The sequence below is a fragment of the Cyanistes caeruleus genome, unplaced genomic scaffold, assembly GCF_971803275.1.
Source record: "Cyanistes caeruleus unplaced genomic scaffold, bCyaCae1.hap1.1 HAP1_SCAFFOLD_106, whole genome shotgun sequence".
Classification (NCBI taxonomy): Eukaryota; Metazoa; Chordata; class Aves; order Passeriformes; family Paridae; genus Cyanistes; species Cyanistes caeruleus.
In genome coordinates, this window is record NW_028255907.1 from 784,325 (window position 1) to 798,904 (window position 14,580).

Consider the following 14,580-nt stretch of genomic DNA (forward strand, 5'->3'; position numbering starts at 1 on the left):
CTCTGCTGCTCTCCAGGCCTTTCCCCACTGCTGACAGCTGGGGCTGGAGCTTTGAGTAGAGCTGTGCTGAAAAGGCACAAGAAGCACAGACTGGAGCCAGCCTGCAAATTGCACTTGGAACAGGCTTTGTGGACAAGGCAAATCGCCAGTGGCCACATGTCCTGTAACTGGCCCCCAAGGGAGCAGAGAAATGGGCTGTTGCAATGTCACTTCCTAATTACTCCAGTGATGAGGTCTAATCACAAGGCACTTGGGCACAGCTTGGCTGTGCCATTCCAAAATCACTTGCTCCATGTGGGTTGTGGTCTCATGCTACCAATTTTCTCAAATTACTCCTTTTCAATGTCATTTGAGGTGGCCATCAAGAAAATAAATGTGCAAGGAGTGAGTAGGAAGATACTAACCATGAATGAAATCAGGATCATGGAGAGTAATAGGAGTCCCAGGATCGTGAATTACTTAGCCAGGTGAGTGGTCACGGTCTTATCCCTTGAATGTTTGTTTACATACTACAAGCATGAGAGCTTAAAAACCCACTTTGGTCAGTGGCAGGAAATAGAGTTGTTAATGATTATTTCTCTACTTATCTCCAATGGATGGGAAGAGACTGCATTTTGTCTGCATGAATCCACCCTGGCAAATGCAGACTGAACATTGTTCAAAAACCTGCATCAGCCCTATCTTAAGAATTCAATACCTTCTAAGTTCATTGCCTCCACAGTTCTTTGGGATTGAGGTTTTCAAGTTTCTTAAATGCTGATGAACCATCCAAGAGAGGATTGCCCTTGCATTGTTGCCCCTCTTTTCCATTGCTGTGCATGCCAGGAAGACTAGGTGCTTATTTCCAGAAATGCCATGCGTGACAGGTTTTTTATCTGGGCTCTTCCTAAACTGCCTTTCTCCTTGAGACAGCACAGACTGCAAACACTGCACAGCCTAGAGGCAATGTCTATGCCTTTACTTCTGCCCTTGTCTCACAGGGACCCAGAAACAAGACTCAAGCAAAAAACCAACCTAGGCATGCATGTTCACCTGCATGGCCTTGTTTCCTTTTTTCAGCTACCTTGTGCATGAGGAACTCTGGCTGGTGATGGAGTACATGGACGGAGGCACTCTGAGAGATCTCATCGATGAGATTCAAATGTCTGAAGGAGAGATTGCAGCTGTCAGTCGGGAGGTCAGGGATCCCATCTGTGCTTCCAAGGCCTTGAGCTGCATTGTCTGGGAAACAGGGGCTCAGAACGGGAGTGATTTCATGGGCCAGGCTTGGTTTCTGTGCTGCTGCTCGGCTATGGGCAAGCAAGAACATCTCAAGGGAACTGTCTGCCAGTGCCCCTACACTCACTGGACTCACTTCCTGTACTCTTATCCCCTGCTCTTGTATTCTATCTCTGTCTCTTGCATTGGCATTTGCAGTTCTCCACTGAGAAAGGTGCTGCTCTGCTACTGTGGGAGCAGCAGGCTCTTGCTCTCAATGGCGCTGTGTTCTGCCATTCCTCCCCATTCCCCTGCAAAGGGAACCTTCCACAGCTGTTTCCTTGCTTCTGCGATGAACTCACAGCACAACTTTTTGCCCCCCTGGTTCTCTTTTCTCTCTCAGTGCCTGCAAGGACTGGATTTTCTTCACTCCAACCACGTGATCCATCGAGATGTCAAGAGCAACAACATCCTTCTCAGAACCGACGGCTCTGTCAAGCTGGGTCAGTGTATTCTTGCTCAGCTTCAGCCTTCCAGGAATGGGGGGTGTGGGGCTGCTTTCAGTGACTGCCAGCTCCCCAAAAATGCTGCTGCTGGCAGTGCAGGGGTCCCCCCTGCTGTGGGCTGAAGGCACAGTTGCAGGGTGCACACAGCTATGACAAGGAGCCACAAGTAGCCAAGAGTGCTATTGCTCTGTGTGTGTCTGTGTGTGTTCCTTCCAGAGGGAGGGAGCTGCAATCTAAACCTTCAGGGGAACAAAAGGCACTGCTGGAGGAAGTGTAAGAAATGGGGGGATGTTTGAAGTAGCCAATTCATATTTCCTTGGCTAAAGCCCCAAGGAAACAGAGCAGGGAGTGTTGTCCAGGAAATTCAATTGTGCATTCTCAAACTTCCACTGGGGAATTCTCTGGCTTGGTTTCCTAATTGAGAGTATTAAAATTAAAAGAGTATTTTGCTTTCTCCTCAGCTGATTTTGGCCTTTCTGCTCAGCTCACCCCTGAGCAAAATCAGCGGTGCTCCGTGACCGGGACTCCTTGGTGGATGGCACCTGAAGTGGTGAAGCGTCAACCATATGGCCCCAAAGTGGACGTGTGGTCTTTTGGAATTGTGGCAATTGAAATGGCCGAACAAAAAACTCCTTATGACAGTTTCACTGCTCGATCGGTAAGGAGCAAATACTCTCTGATCCCGCTGTCTTTCTCACCTGTCCCGTGTTCTGTGCTCACTGCACAAAATCCCATGGCCATCTGCTGGAAGTACTTCCACCAAGGCCCCTTCTACAAATGGCCCTGCAGCACATCAGCATCTGCTGGAGCTTTGGTTGCAGCACTGGGGGAACTCAAGCCTTACCTCGCCCAAACCATCTCCATTCTCAGGCAGCATTTTGCTTTGCCTTACAAGTCGTTCCAGCTCTTTTGGCTGTGTAGATGGCCCCAAGAATAGGAAACAAGCATCTCAGAGCTGGTGATATCTTTCCAGAAATGAAGCAAAGAAACTCAAACCAAACTAAGTTTCTAAAACAGTGCTTTTGAGAGAAGAGGTGCAGCCCCATTCTTCTCACAGGGAAACTTGCCTGAAACCTGGAGATGAGGCTGTAAAGCCAGAGTCTCTTCTGCTTCTTGTGCAGTGCTGCTGAGACACTCAGTGACCACCTTCTTTCATAACCCAAGCCACTTTCTCCATATCACCAAGCTGGAGCCTGGTGACGGGGAGAGCCTGCCAAAACCTCCTGTTTGTTTCCTGGCACTTTCTGGGATGGGCACAGCGTTAATGCATTGACTTGAGAATCCAACCAGCACAGGGTTACCACAGGGATGACACTTCTGATTTCACCATGAATATTTTCCTTTTGCCACCTAAGGGAACCTGAAATTTTCAGAGTGCTGAGAGACAGAGCTGCAGGTGGCTCCTGTGTGCCCAAACAGGCATTTTCAACCCAATACATTTGTGGAGGCATCTTAATGTGTCTGTGTTGAAAATGAGATTCCAAAGGTTTGTTTCCTTCCCTGAGGAACACCTGCTGCATTTCCTTTCTTTTCTTCCAATTACCATCATTTTCAAGAGCAGTACAGAAAGCCTGATGAGTTTTGTTTTATGGCAGCTGTGCTTAAGGGACCAACAAGCACTGCAGAGATTCTTTTCATATAAGAATCCTTGGAATAGTACAGTTAGTTAGAATAGCAAAATCCCTCTTCCAAAAAGGCTGCCAAGCTGCTGGGAATCCTCCAAGAAGGAAACACGTATTTGCTGATGTAGTTGCCACTAACTAGATCAGGCAATGAAATCAGCTGCCAAGGCAAGATCTGCTGGATGTTGGCAAAGCTGTGGCTTTGGGGCTTGGGTTTTTTCATGATACAGGAAAGTCGTCATCCAAATGCTACAGGAAAGTCATGTCTGCCTCTCTGCCAGGGCAAAAACTGCCACTGCAGAGTGGAGCTGGAACAATGGGCTCTGGGAGAGCAGTTCCAGATGGGAAAGAAGCAGGTGGAGCCTTGTGTTTCCTTTTTCCCCAGGCTAAATTCCACATAGCCACAGAAGGGACCCCACAGCTGCGGCAGCCCGAGCAATTCTCGCCTTTGCTGCGTGACTTCCTGAGCTGCTGCCTGCAGAAAGGCGAGGCGCAGCGCTGGTCTGCCAAGGAGCTGCTGCAGGTAAAATGCCAAAAGGGCTGCAGGTGAAACAGTGTCCCAGGGATGGGCTCCTCCTCCACTGAAATCCAAGGCATCAGATGAGCCCCCATCCTCCTCCCTTCCAACCTTGGTGCTGTTCAGCTGACAGTGGGGAGCAATCCTAGACTGGGCTGGGCTGGCAGGGAGTGCTGGGTTTTAGCGCTGGCTAAAATCACCAGGGCACTTACTCATTTCTTGCTGGGAGCTATGGATTAGGAGAAGGGCAAAACAGGCTTCAAACTTCAAAGGAATAACAAATTTTATTAGCAGGCCCACAAGAATAAGAAAGGTCTCACCTGTGCAGTGAAAGGGTTCAATCTCACCCAGGTCATGGCAGTCACGGTGTTGGATTTCAGGCTGTGCTGGGCCCCTCTCTCTGCCCGGGAGCCGCTGGGAGGGGAGGCTCGGCCTGGAGCCGTCGCTGCACGCCGGGGAGAGGGTTTAGTGTGGGCAAGATGTCAGCAGCCGTGGCCTGGCCCAGCCTGGGGCCGGGGTCCCGCAGCCTCCATCCCCCGCCCGGGAGCCGCTGGGCTCTGGCCCGGCCTCCCCCAGGAGCACAGGCCGTGGGCGAGCAGGGCCGGCCTCACCAGAGCTCCGTTACCTTCGGGCTCCGGAAGCAAAGAGGGCCAGTGCCCGGGCTGGTGCTTTTCAAAATGTGCATCATCACAGAGGCGCATCTCATTTCTAAATGGTGCAAAATGTTGTCAGTTCTCAGAACTAGCCAGCCATTGGCCTGTCTCAGGCACAGAGGAAGCTCCCAGCAGCTTCTCTCAAACAAATCACTTCCGCGCGGGGTTTCTTACTTCTTTCCCTAAATGTCAATTCATCTCAAACTAACACACAGGGACGTGGAAAGGTCATCTAGTCTGTGTCCTGCAATGAGCAGGGACATCTTTCAAGAGATCAGGATACTCACACCTCAGATATTTCCAGGGGTGGGCCTCCTACCAGCTCTTGGGGCAACCTGTGCCACTCTTGCCCCATGCTCCTGACCTACTCTGACTCAATCCCCTTTTCATTTAAAAACTATTCCCCTGCCTTTGAAGCTCTTAGCTTGGAAAATCATGCTTTCTTGTTGTTTTCTTTTCCTTTCTGCAGCATCAATTTATAACATCGGCCATGCCTGGGTCCAGCCTGGCACCTCTCATCGTTGCAGTAAAGAAGTGGAAGGAGGAGGCAGGAATGCAACAATTGATTTAGAACTGTCTTCTCCATGACCAATTTAGAGTAGGATTATAGAGTAGGATTGCAGAGTAGGATTGTAGAGTAGGATTATAGAGTAGGATTGTAGTGCAGGATGGTAGTGTAGGTTTGTAGTGTAGGATTGTAGAGTAGGATTTTAAATAAAATTTCTCAAATCTCAACTCCTTTGGAACATTTCTCTCCTTCTGACCCTGTGAGAAAGCTCAACATTTCCTCCTGAATTTTCAGTTTTTTCTTAGAGGTGGAAAGTGACATTGATGGCTTCTTTGGTACAGTTTGTAAGGGGGGAAGGCTCCTCTTCATTCATCCTCTCCAGACCACACTGCCTTTGGAATATGGCCAACTGGACAAGTTTTGCCAGAATGCTGTGACATTTCTATTTGAGGCAGAAACAGCAATGGCATTTGCAGGAAAAACCAAAGGAGGAGCGGTGCAACGCAAACATCCTGTGCAGATGCAGGCTGTGCAGATGTGACTCGAGAGTATTTGGGTTCCTGCCACTTGGATTTGTATCCCTAAGAGAAATCTCTTTGGCTGGAGGAGAGTCTGGCTGAAGAGAGAAAGCAGAAAGAGCAGTGAGGGTGCTGTGCAAGGTCTCCTCTGGTGCAGAGCTGTGAGCGACTGTGAGGTGAGAGCGGGCCCGGCCTTGGCCAGGCTGGAGCCCCAGCAGAGCCCTGACAAAGCCCGGAGAAGCCTGAGCCTCGGCAGAGGCAGGCTGGAAGGAGGCCCTTGGAGCTGCAAGAGGCAGCAGCCTGGCCCTGGCTGCCTCTTGCTGGCCCCAGGCAAATCCTCCGCTCTCAGAGCCAAGCTGGCAGCTGGCTGCTCCTGAGGGGAAGCGGCGCCGTGCTGGGCACAGCACACACTGGTGCCATGGGCTGTCTGGAGTCTGCACAGGAGGAGAGAAAGGCAAAGAGCAGCCCAGGGCTGCTGCCCTGCCTGACCATTGCTGCTCTTCTGCCGCCTGCCCTGGAACTCCTGGCAATGGTCAGCACTGTGTGCAGCACTCTGGGCACAGGGGGAGAGAGCCGGGCTGCTCCGCAGGCTCCAGCACAGGGCAGTGTCCTTCAGGCACAGCATTTCTGCCAGGGGAACCGAGGCCAGCGTGAGGCACTGACAGCAAGTCAGGGCACATCTGCACGAGCCACTGCCTCACACAGCTCTGGGACCAAGCGCCTGCAATCCTGGAGCTCTGCACTGAGCCACAGCAAAGGTGTGAAATGCAGAGGACTTTGCAGAAATATTCAGGGGCACCAGGCCAGCCTGCTTGGTGCTCTCTGGGGCACAGCAAGCACTGTGCAATGCAGCTCGGAGCTGCTGGCAGAGAGGGACTGTGGGCATGTGCCTGAGGCTTCTTCTTGAGTAGTGATTTGGGAGGGAGCAGAAGGGTCTCAGTAGGCAATTGGTGTTTTCTTCATGAATTGCTGAATGAAAGATACAATGTGGCCTCACGCAGCAAGAGAACTTGCAGAACTTACTGACTGTAAGTTTGTGTTGAATTCCCAGAAAAGGAAAGTATTGGAGTGTAACAAAAAGGCCTTTTGAATTCAGGTAGCCCCTGAGCCTTCATCCAAAACAACCACCAAGAGGCTGACAACTACTTCATGCAGAGCCCTGCTGCAAGGGCTTCCACAATCATGGAATTAGAAAATATGAAGCTTAGGAAAGTAGAATGTGCCCATTAAGTTTAAAAAGTTTAAAAGCTTGTCCTGTGCAAAGAATGGACAAGTGAGTTTGTGGTGGAGCTTCCCCCTCACTCCTGGTGTTGAATAAACGAATCCCTGCTCTAAAGGCCCTACACTATGGAGTACTGTTTTCTTGACTATTATTTGTGCATCATAATCACGCTACGCTTTTCATTGTCTTCTTAGAACCTTCCAGGCATAAAGTGAGTAAGACAGTGAGTTGTGTATTGATAGGGCCGAAGAAACATTTCCAAATGCCATCCTGGGAAAGGAAAGGACGAGAAACAGCGCTGGGGAAGAGCGTCCCTCGCAGAGCCCTCAGAGCTGCCACCATGCACAAGATGGCGGCCGGGGCTGAGGCTGTGCCACCATGCACAAGATGGCGGCCGGGGCTGAGGCTGTGCCACCATGCACAAGATGGCGGCCGGGGCTGAGGCTGTGCCACCATGCACAAGATGGCGGCCGGGGCTGAGGCTGTGCCACCGTGCGCAAGATGCCGGCCGGGGCTGAGGCTGTGCCACCGTGCACAAGATGCTGGCCGGGGCTGAGGCTGTGCCTCTCAGAGCGCTCTGCAGCCTCTGCCAGCCCAGCCCCAGCCCCGGAGCAGCGCAGGGCGGGCAGAGCCCCCTTCCAGCCGTCTGCTTCAATGGACATTGACAGACACCCGGGCCACGCACACAGGCTGACACCTTTGCTCTGTGCACACAAACACGTACCAGACACTTGGGAACCTCGGCTGGCAGCATTTTCAGGTGGAAATACAAAGAAACTCCAGGGTTTGAAGGTTTTCAAATAGAATATTTCATTTGCCAATAAAAGGATCAAAAGCAGAAAGGGGCATCCCAGCCTGTTTCTTCCATGCAGGAATAGTGTCACAGTGACTGTGAGCTGATGAAGACGGAGATGGGATTTAATCCAAAGCAGATTGTGCAGTGGGTGCTGTAATAAAGAATTGGGTAAATAAAAATTCGGAATAAGAAGTTTAAATAAAGTATGTATAATTATAACTAAATGTAAGTATGGAATAAGGAATTCTCCTCCCGGTCGAGATAGAATTCCTTTTCCAAAAAAAAAAACCACGAATTGCAAAAGACCCCCCCCAGATAACAGGTTTCAACAGACTCATCAACTCGGAGGAAAAGACAGGACACAGGCCATCACAGGAACAAAAGAACCAGCCTAAAAATCTACCTCCAGAGAAAGGCAACGCCCGGCCGATTTCGGCCGGAGACCATCAAGCAAGACAAAAGGGACGAACCCCAGGAAGATGGTCGTTGCCAGAATCGAACACCACACCTGCCAAACCCATACTACAGAAACTCAATCAAGAAAGACAAAGAAGAGACTACTCCTCTGAGATATCCATCGGCACCAGCCCGGATCTCTCAATCCCGCTGTGATGAAATATGTTAAAATACATACAGACTCACTTTACATTTGAGGAGACTCTGCCCGGATACTTACTGACTCAATGTTCTAGGCCAGGAAATCCATTCACCCGACAATCAGGGACATTTGGTGAATGGAAACTGGTTGGAATTCTAGCCTGGGGACATAAAATCCCTATAAAAACCCAGGCCAGAGGACCCTCAGACGTGGATTTGGGAACACCTATACCTTGCGTATAGACCCTGTCCACCCAGCGCTGCGCTGTCCATTTATTGTGGTTTTTTCCTCACTGTTTGTTGCTTTATTAATTTATAATAAATTAATCTTTGTTAATCTTTAATTTGCCGTTGCATTTATAACAGATTGGTGCCGTGACTCGGATCGGAAGAAACTGTGGGAGAATCTCGCTGTCCAGGGGGGTACCCCCGCTGATTTCAGCGGCCTGGGGAGCAGAGACCCTCCGCAGTTCGCTCCGATTGCCGAACCAAATTTAGGCTGAGGAAAAACCATAATAAAGAGGAACGGATCCAGAGAGCTCGGGAAGGCAGGAGCCTTCGGGAAAGCCGCGGCTTGGTAGCTCATAAAAAGTCATACGTGCACGAAGACGCCCTCGCAGGAAAATTGCTGTAAGTACTGTGAGGTTGAGCGGGTGATCGGGCGAGTTTGTGAGAGACGTGACCTGGTCACGAAGCGAGTGTGGACTTCAAGGCCGCGTTTCCATCCTCCCGCGAGGGAATTGGCCGGCCGCGAAGGAAGCGATTCTGTGTGAAAGGGTCTCTCTTTCCTTACTCGTAAAGCCTGAGGCTAAAGGGAGTCTCAGGGGACCGATCAAAGGGGGCCGAGAGAGGAAGGGACGTCCAGTCGAGCTCTGGAACTGGTAAACTCTCTCAGCCAAAAGATTTAGAAAGTCGGAACATCGAGAAAACCCCGGTACAGCTAACCGAGAGGTAAGTATTGGTGCGATCTAGGACTTTCAGACGAAGAAAAAGACGAACACAACGCAGAGCAGGTAAGAATCGTAAGAAAATGGGACAGAGAAAAAGTAAAACGCAGAAACTAGATAACGAGAAAAGTCCATCAGAAGAATCAAAGCAAATGCTAGACATCCCACCAGAGAGTCCTTTAGGGTGGATGTTGAGAAATTGGGAAATTTGTCCCGAGAGACGAGAAAAATCAAAGGCAAAAATGATTTACTACTGTGCCGAGATCTGGGGAGGACAAGAATTGAGAAAATGTCTCACTTGGCCAGTATTGGGAACATTTGATAAATGGACGTGCAGGGAATTACTCGCACACGTAGAGAAAAAGGTCTCGCCAGACGGCGAGGAGAAAGAGTATGCCAAACTCTGGTTAAATACCAGAGTGCGGCTGTTTCCAGTGAAACAGAAAAACGAACATAAGACAGAGACCTGGGAACCCCTGGATCACTTACCCCCTCCGTACCGCGGGCCAGTAGAGCCTCCGGTGATGGACCAAGTAGTACCATCAGCACCCGAGGGTTCCATGGGGCAACTAGCAGAGGCACGCTCCCCTCAACCACCGGGAGTAGTGCCAGAAACCCTCACTACCCCCCCACCTGCAGAAAACCCAGCCACCGCACCCTCTTTGGAGTCGGTGTTGACGCAAGGATGGGGCTTACCCCCTCCACAAATCCCGGTCCGGCCACCACAGCTGGGACCACCGAAAGTATCCGAAGGGAACCCTCTGAGTCATTTAGCTGCGGCAGACATCCCGCCAGCAATGAGGGGAAACCCTCCCGCAAACTCCAGTTCCCCTCCTGCAAGCAGGACTCGGTGGAAATCAAAAATAGGGAATGGAGAATGGGGAGAGACAGAAAGTGGGCACCGAATGTTCCCTCTCAGGGAAGTGCCAACCGCCCCCGGAGTAATTGGATTTGTAAACGTGCCCCTTAACTCAGGGGATGTACGAGCATTCAAAAAAGAAATGGGGCGACTGCTAGATGACCCATTTGGAGTGGCCGAAAGATTAGACGATTTTCTAGGGAGTAGTATTTACACCTACGAAGATCTCATGGCCATCCTGAGATCCCTGTTTAGCCAGGAAGAGAGAGAGATGATTAAACAGGCGGGCATCAGGGATTGGGAAAGGCGGCACCCGCAGGGAACACCCGGTGACCAAAAGTGGCCGAGCGTAAGCCCGAGTTGGAGCGCCCAGACCGAAGAAGGGAGAAGAAGCATGATGGATTTGAGGAATATCATCGTGCAAGGAATAAGAGAGGCGGTCCCCAGAGGACAGAACATTAGCAAAGTATTTGGGGAATGTCAGGGAAAAGAGGAATCCCCTACCGAATGGGTAGAAAGGCTGCGGAGAAGTCTGCAAATTTATTCCGGGACTGATCCCAGTTCTCCGGTGGGGGAGGTCCTGCTGAAAACGCAGTTTGTGGCTAAATCATGGGAGGACATTAGGAAGAAATTGGAGAAAATTGATGGATGGCAGGAGAAGAGTCTCCAAGAGCTTCTAAGGGAAGCTCAGAAGGTTTATATGAGGAGAGAAGACGAAAAACAGAAACTTCAAGCCAAAATATTAGTGGCTGCAGTAAAAGAAGTTCAAAAACACGAACAGAAACAGGGAAAGCCGATACCTAAAAAACAAAAAGGATCCCAAAAGGAGGAAACTCCTCCTCGAAAGGATCCTCCTGAGTGCTTCTACTGTAAGAAAGTAGGACACATAAAAAAGGATTGCAGGAAACGAATAAAAGATGAACAAATATTTAAAGAAGATTAGGGGGGTCTTGGGCTCTTCCAAATGGGGACAGTAACAGCAAAGGAGCCCTTGATAAAATTGAAGGTAGGTCCCCACCGCCAGGAAATGAGTTTCCTGGTTGATACCGGGGCTGAGAGAAGCACCCTGCAGAAATTGCCTATAGGGTGTGAAACGAGTAAAGAAAAAGTAATTGTAATTGGCGCAAAAGGAGATCCATTCAAAGTCTCGGTAATCAAGGAGGTGGAAATCGAGTCAGAAAATAAGATATGTTTAGGAAATTTGTTGCTTGTAGAAGAAGCCGACTACAACCTATTGGGAAGAGATATGATCATAGCTTTAGGAATAAATATCATTGTGAAAAATTCAGAATTAGTAGTGAAGGTGTTGCATTTAACTTCAAAAGATGAAAAGGAAATTGACCCCCGAGTATGGCACTCAAAGGGGGAAGTGGGAAAATTAGATATTGCTCCCATCAAAATTGAAATTGAGAATCCAGAGAATCCGATAAGGATCCGACAATACCCCATCCCCGCCGAAGGGAGGAAGGGTTTGAAATTAATAATTGACGAGCTGCTTAAAGGAGGCACGCTCGAGCCCTGCATGTCCCCACATAACACCCCCATCCTGGCAGTAAAGAAAGCCGATGGGAACTTCCGATTGGTTCAGGACTTGAGAGCTGTAAATGCTAGAACCCGAACCAGGTTTCCGGTAGTAGCAAATCCTTACACTTTACTAAACAGACTCTCACCAGAGGATGTATGGTATAGTGTAATTGATTTAAAAGATGCTTTCTGGACATGTCCTCTAGATGAAGGGAGTAGGGATTTTTTCGCTTTCCAGTGGGAGGACCCAGATACCAATCGAAATCAGCAATTGCGGTGGACGGTCCTTCCACAAGGATTCGTTGAATCTCCGAACTTGTTCGGACAAGCCTTAGAGCAGCTACTCACCCAATTCACTCCAGAGGAAGGGACAAAACTGTTACAATATGTAGACGATTTGCTAATCGCCGGGATCACGGAAGAGCAGGTGAAGAAATGTACCATTTCCCTGCTGAATTTTCTGGGACAAAAGGGGTTGAAAGTGTCTAAATCCAAGCTGCAATTCACTGAGCCCGAAGTAAAATATCTTGGACATTGGATATCACAAGGGAAAAAGAAATTAGATCCCGAAAGGGTGATGGGAATCCTTGAACTTCCTGCCCCACAAACCAAGAGACAAATTAGGCAAGTTTTAGGGCTCATGGGATATTGCAGACAGTGGATTGAGGGATACAGTGAAAAGGTGAAATTTCTGTATGAAAGGCTAAATACAGATCGATTAAAATGGACAGGGCAAGACGAAATTAAATTTCAAGAACTAAAGAATGCCCTTGTCACTGCTCCAGTTTTAACATTACCAGACATCAGAAAAGAGTTTCAACTGTTTGTCGACATAAGTGGACAAACAGCACAAGGAGTTTTAACCCAGGAATGGGCAGAAAAGAAGAAACCTATAGGGTTTTTGTCCAAAATCCTAGATCCAGTCAGTCGGGGCTGGCCCACGTGTCTGCAAGCAATTGTGGCAGTAGCACTGTTGGTTGGGGAAGCCAAAAAGGTAACGTTTGGAGCTCCCCTGATAGTTTATACTCCACATGATGTAAGAAATATCTTACAACAAAAAGCGGAGAAATGGTTGACCGATTCAAGGCTTCTGAAATATGAAGCCATGTTAATCAGTTCGCCAGGATTGGAATTAAGGACAACCTCTGCACAAAACCCTGCGCAATTTTTGTACGGGGAACCAACGGGAAAGCTACTACATAATTGTATTGAAACAGTGGAATTACAAACTAAAGTAAGACCCGATCTGGAGGATCAGGAATTGGAAGGAGGAGAAAAATGGTTTATCGATGGTTCCTCGAGAATGATGGAGGGAAAACGTAAATCGGGTTATGCCATCATAAATGGTATAACAGGACAGACTGTAGAATCGGGTCCCCTAAAAGCAAATTGGTCAGCACAGGCTTGTGAACTTTTTGCTCTCCTAAAAGCCCTCAAAGGCTTGAAGGGAAAAAGGGGAACCATCTATACCGATTCAAGATATGCATTTGGGATAGTACATACCTTCGGGAAAATTTGGGAAGAAAGGGGTCTGATCAACACTAAAGGAAAAGGATTGGTACATGAGGAAATAATTAGACAAATTTTAGAAGCAGTCAGGGAGCCACTGGAGATATCTGTGGTTCATGTAAAAGGACACCAGACCGGACGACAATTCCATACAAGGGGAAACAATTTAGCGGATAAAGAGGCGAAAAGAGCGGCATTGTTAACCGTAAGTATTTCTGAGCTAGTCCCAAGGGAACCCCCAGAGGTTTCAGTGCTTCCTTCAGAAAAGGAGCAGGAAGACTTCAAAAAGGTAGGGGGACATTTCAAAGAGGGTAAATGGTGGTTACCTGACGGGAGGGAGTTGGTCCCGAAGGGAATAGCAAAAGGGATACTCAAAAGACTACATGCACAAACCCATTGGGGAACCAGGGCATTGGCTGAACAATTTTTAAAATTCTTCGGGTGTAAGGGAATCTTCGAGCTTGCAAAACAAGAGGTACAGGGATGTGTGATATGCCAAAAGGTAAACAGAGCGAATTTTCGGCAAACCAATTGGGGAGGTCGGCCAATCTCATATCGACCATTCGAAAGAATCCAAGTGGATTTCACGGAATTACCGAAAATTGGCAGAAATAAATATTTATTGGTTATAGTAGATAAATTGACACATTGGGTAGAGGCCTTTCCCAGAGCTAAGGCCACGGCTCAAACAGTGTCTAAAATTCTACTGGAGGAAATAATTCCTAGGTATGGTATTGTAGACCATATTGATTCGGATCAGGGTACACATTTCACCTCGAAAATTATCAAACAGTTGTCCGATGCGTTAGGGATCAGATGGCAATATCATACTCCTTGGCACCCTCAGAGCTCGGGGCAAGTGGAAAGAATGAATCAGACATTGAAGTCACAAATATCCAAATTGACAATTGAAACAAAAATGTCCTGGGTCAAATGTCTCCCCTTGGCATTGTTGAATATAAGAACCATGCCGAACTCAGAAACAGGACTATCCCCCTTTGAAATGTTGTATGGAATGCCGTACAAGCATGGTATGCCGGTTGAACATCCTCAAACAGAGGATGTTCAACTCCAACCTTATCTCATTTCTATAAATAAAAACTTACAGGAGTTAAGGAGAAGAGGATTGATTCCTCAAAGCAGCACGTTGGGATTTCCGATCCACCAAATTCAACCAGGGGACAAGGTACTGATCAAAGTGTGGAAAGAGCAACCCCTCAGTCCCCACTGGGAAGGACCATTCCTCGTCCTCCTGACTACAGACACCGCGGTTCGCACAGCTGAAAAGGGCTGGACACACTCTTCCCGAGTGAAGAAAGTTTCGGTTCGCGACTCCCCCGAGTGGAAAATTGTAACCCCTCCGGGAGATTTGAAAATCAGGCTTCAGCGGAACAACCAATGAGCAACGAAGACAGGATAAGTTGCACCAATTTTGAATGTTATTGCTTTCCTTTTGTACATTTTAAGTGTGCATATTGTAAACAAACGTGGGTGACTCATTGTTTGGGAGGGCAAAAACCAAGAGGGTTGTGTGCCGCGTGTTACAAAGAGGAATTAGAACAGACCAACCTTTTTCTAGCACTTGCTACCCGGGTGGGTATCTTG

General features: G+C 48.6%; 2 protein-coding genes across 2 annotated transcripts in view; one reads left to right on the forward strand and one right to left on the reverse strand.

Annotated features, from left to right (window-relative positions):
• Positions 1–14,580, reverse strand: part of LOC147646239 (serine/threonine-protein kinase PAK 3-like) — a 578,286-nt gene that overhangs the window by 492,778 nt on the left and 70,928 nt on the right. The window lies entirely within an intron of this gene.
• Positions 1,056–5,213, forward strand: LOC147646247 (serine/threonine-protein kinase PAK 1-like). Its single transcript, XM_086873725.1, has 5 exons — positions 1,056–1,177; positions 1,601–1,700; positions 2,165–2,361; positions 3,711–3,848; positions 4,965–5,213. Exons 1-5 carry the CDS (start codon positions 1,091–1,093, stop codon positions 5,064–5,066), a joined length of 624 nt encoding a protein of 207 aa, XP_086729851.1. The 5' UTR covers positions 1,056–1,090; the 3' UTR covers positions 5,067–5,213.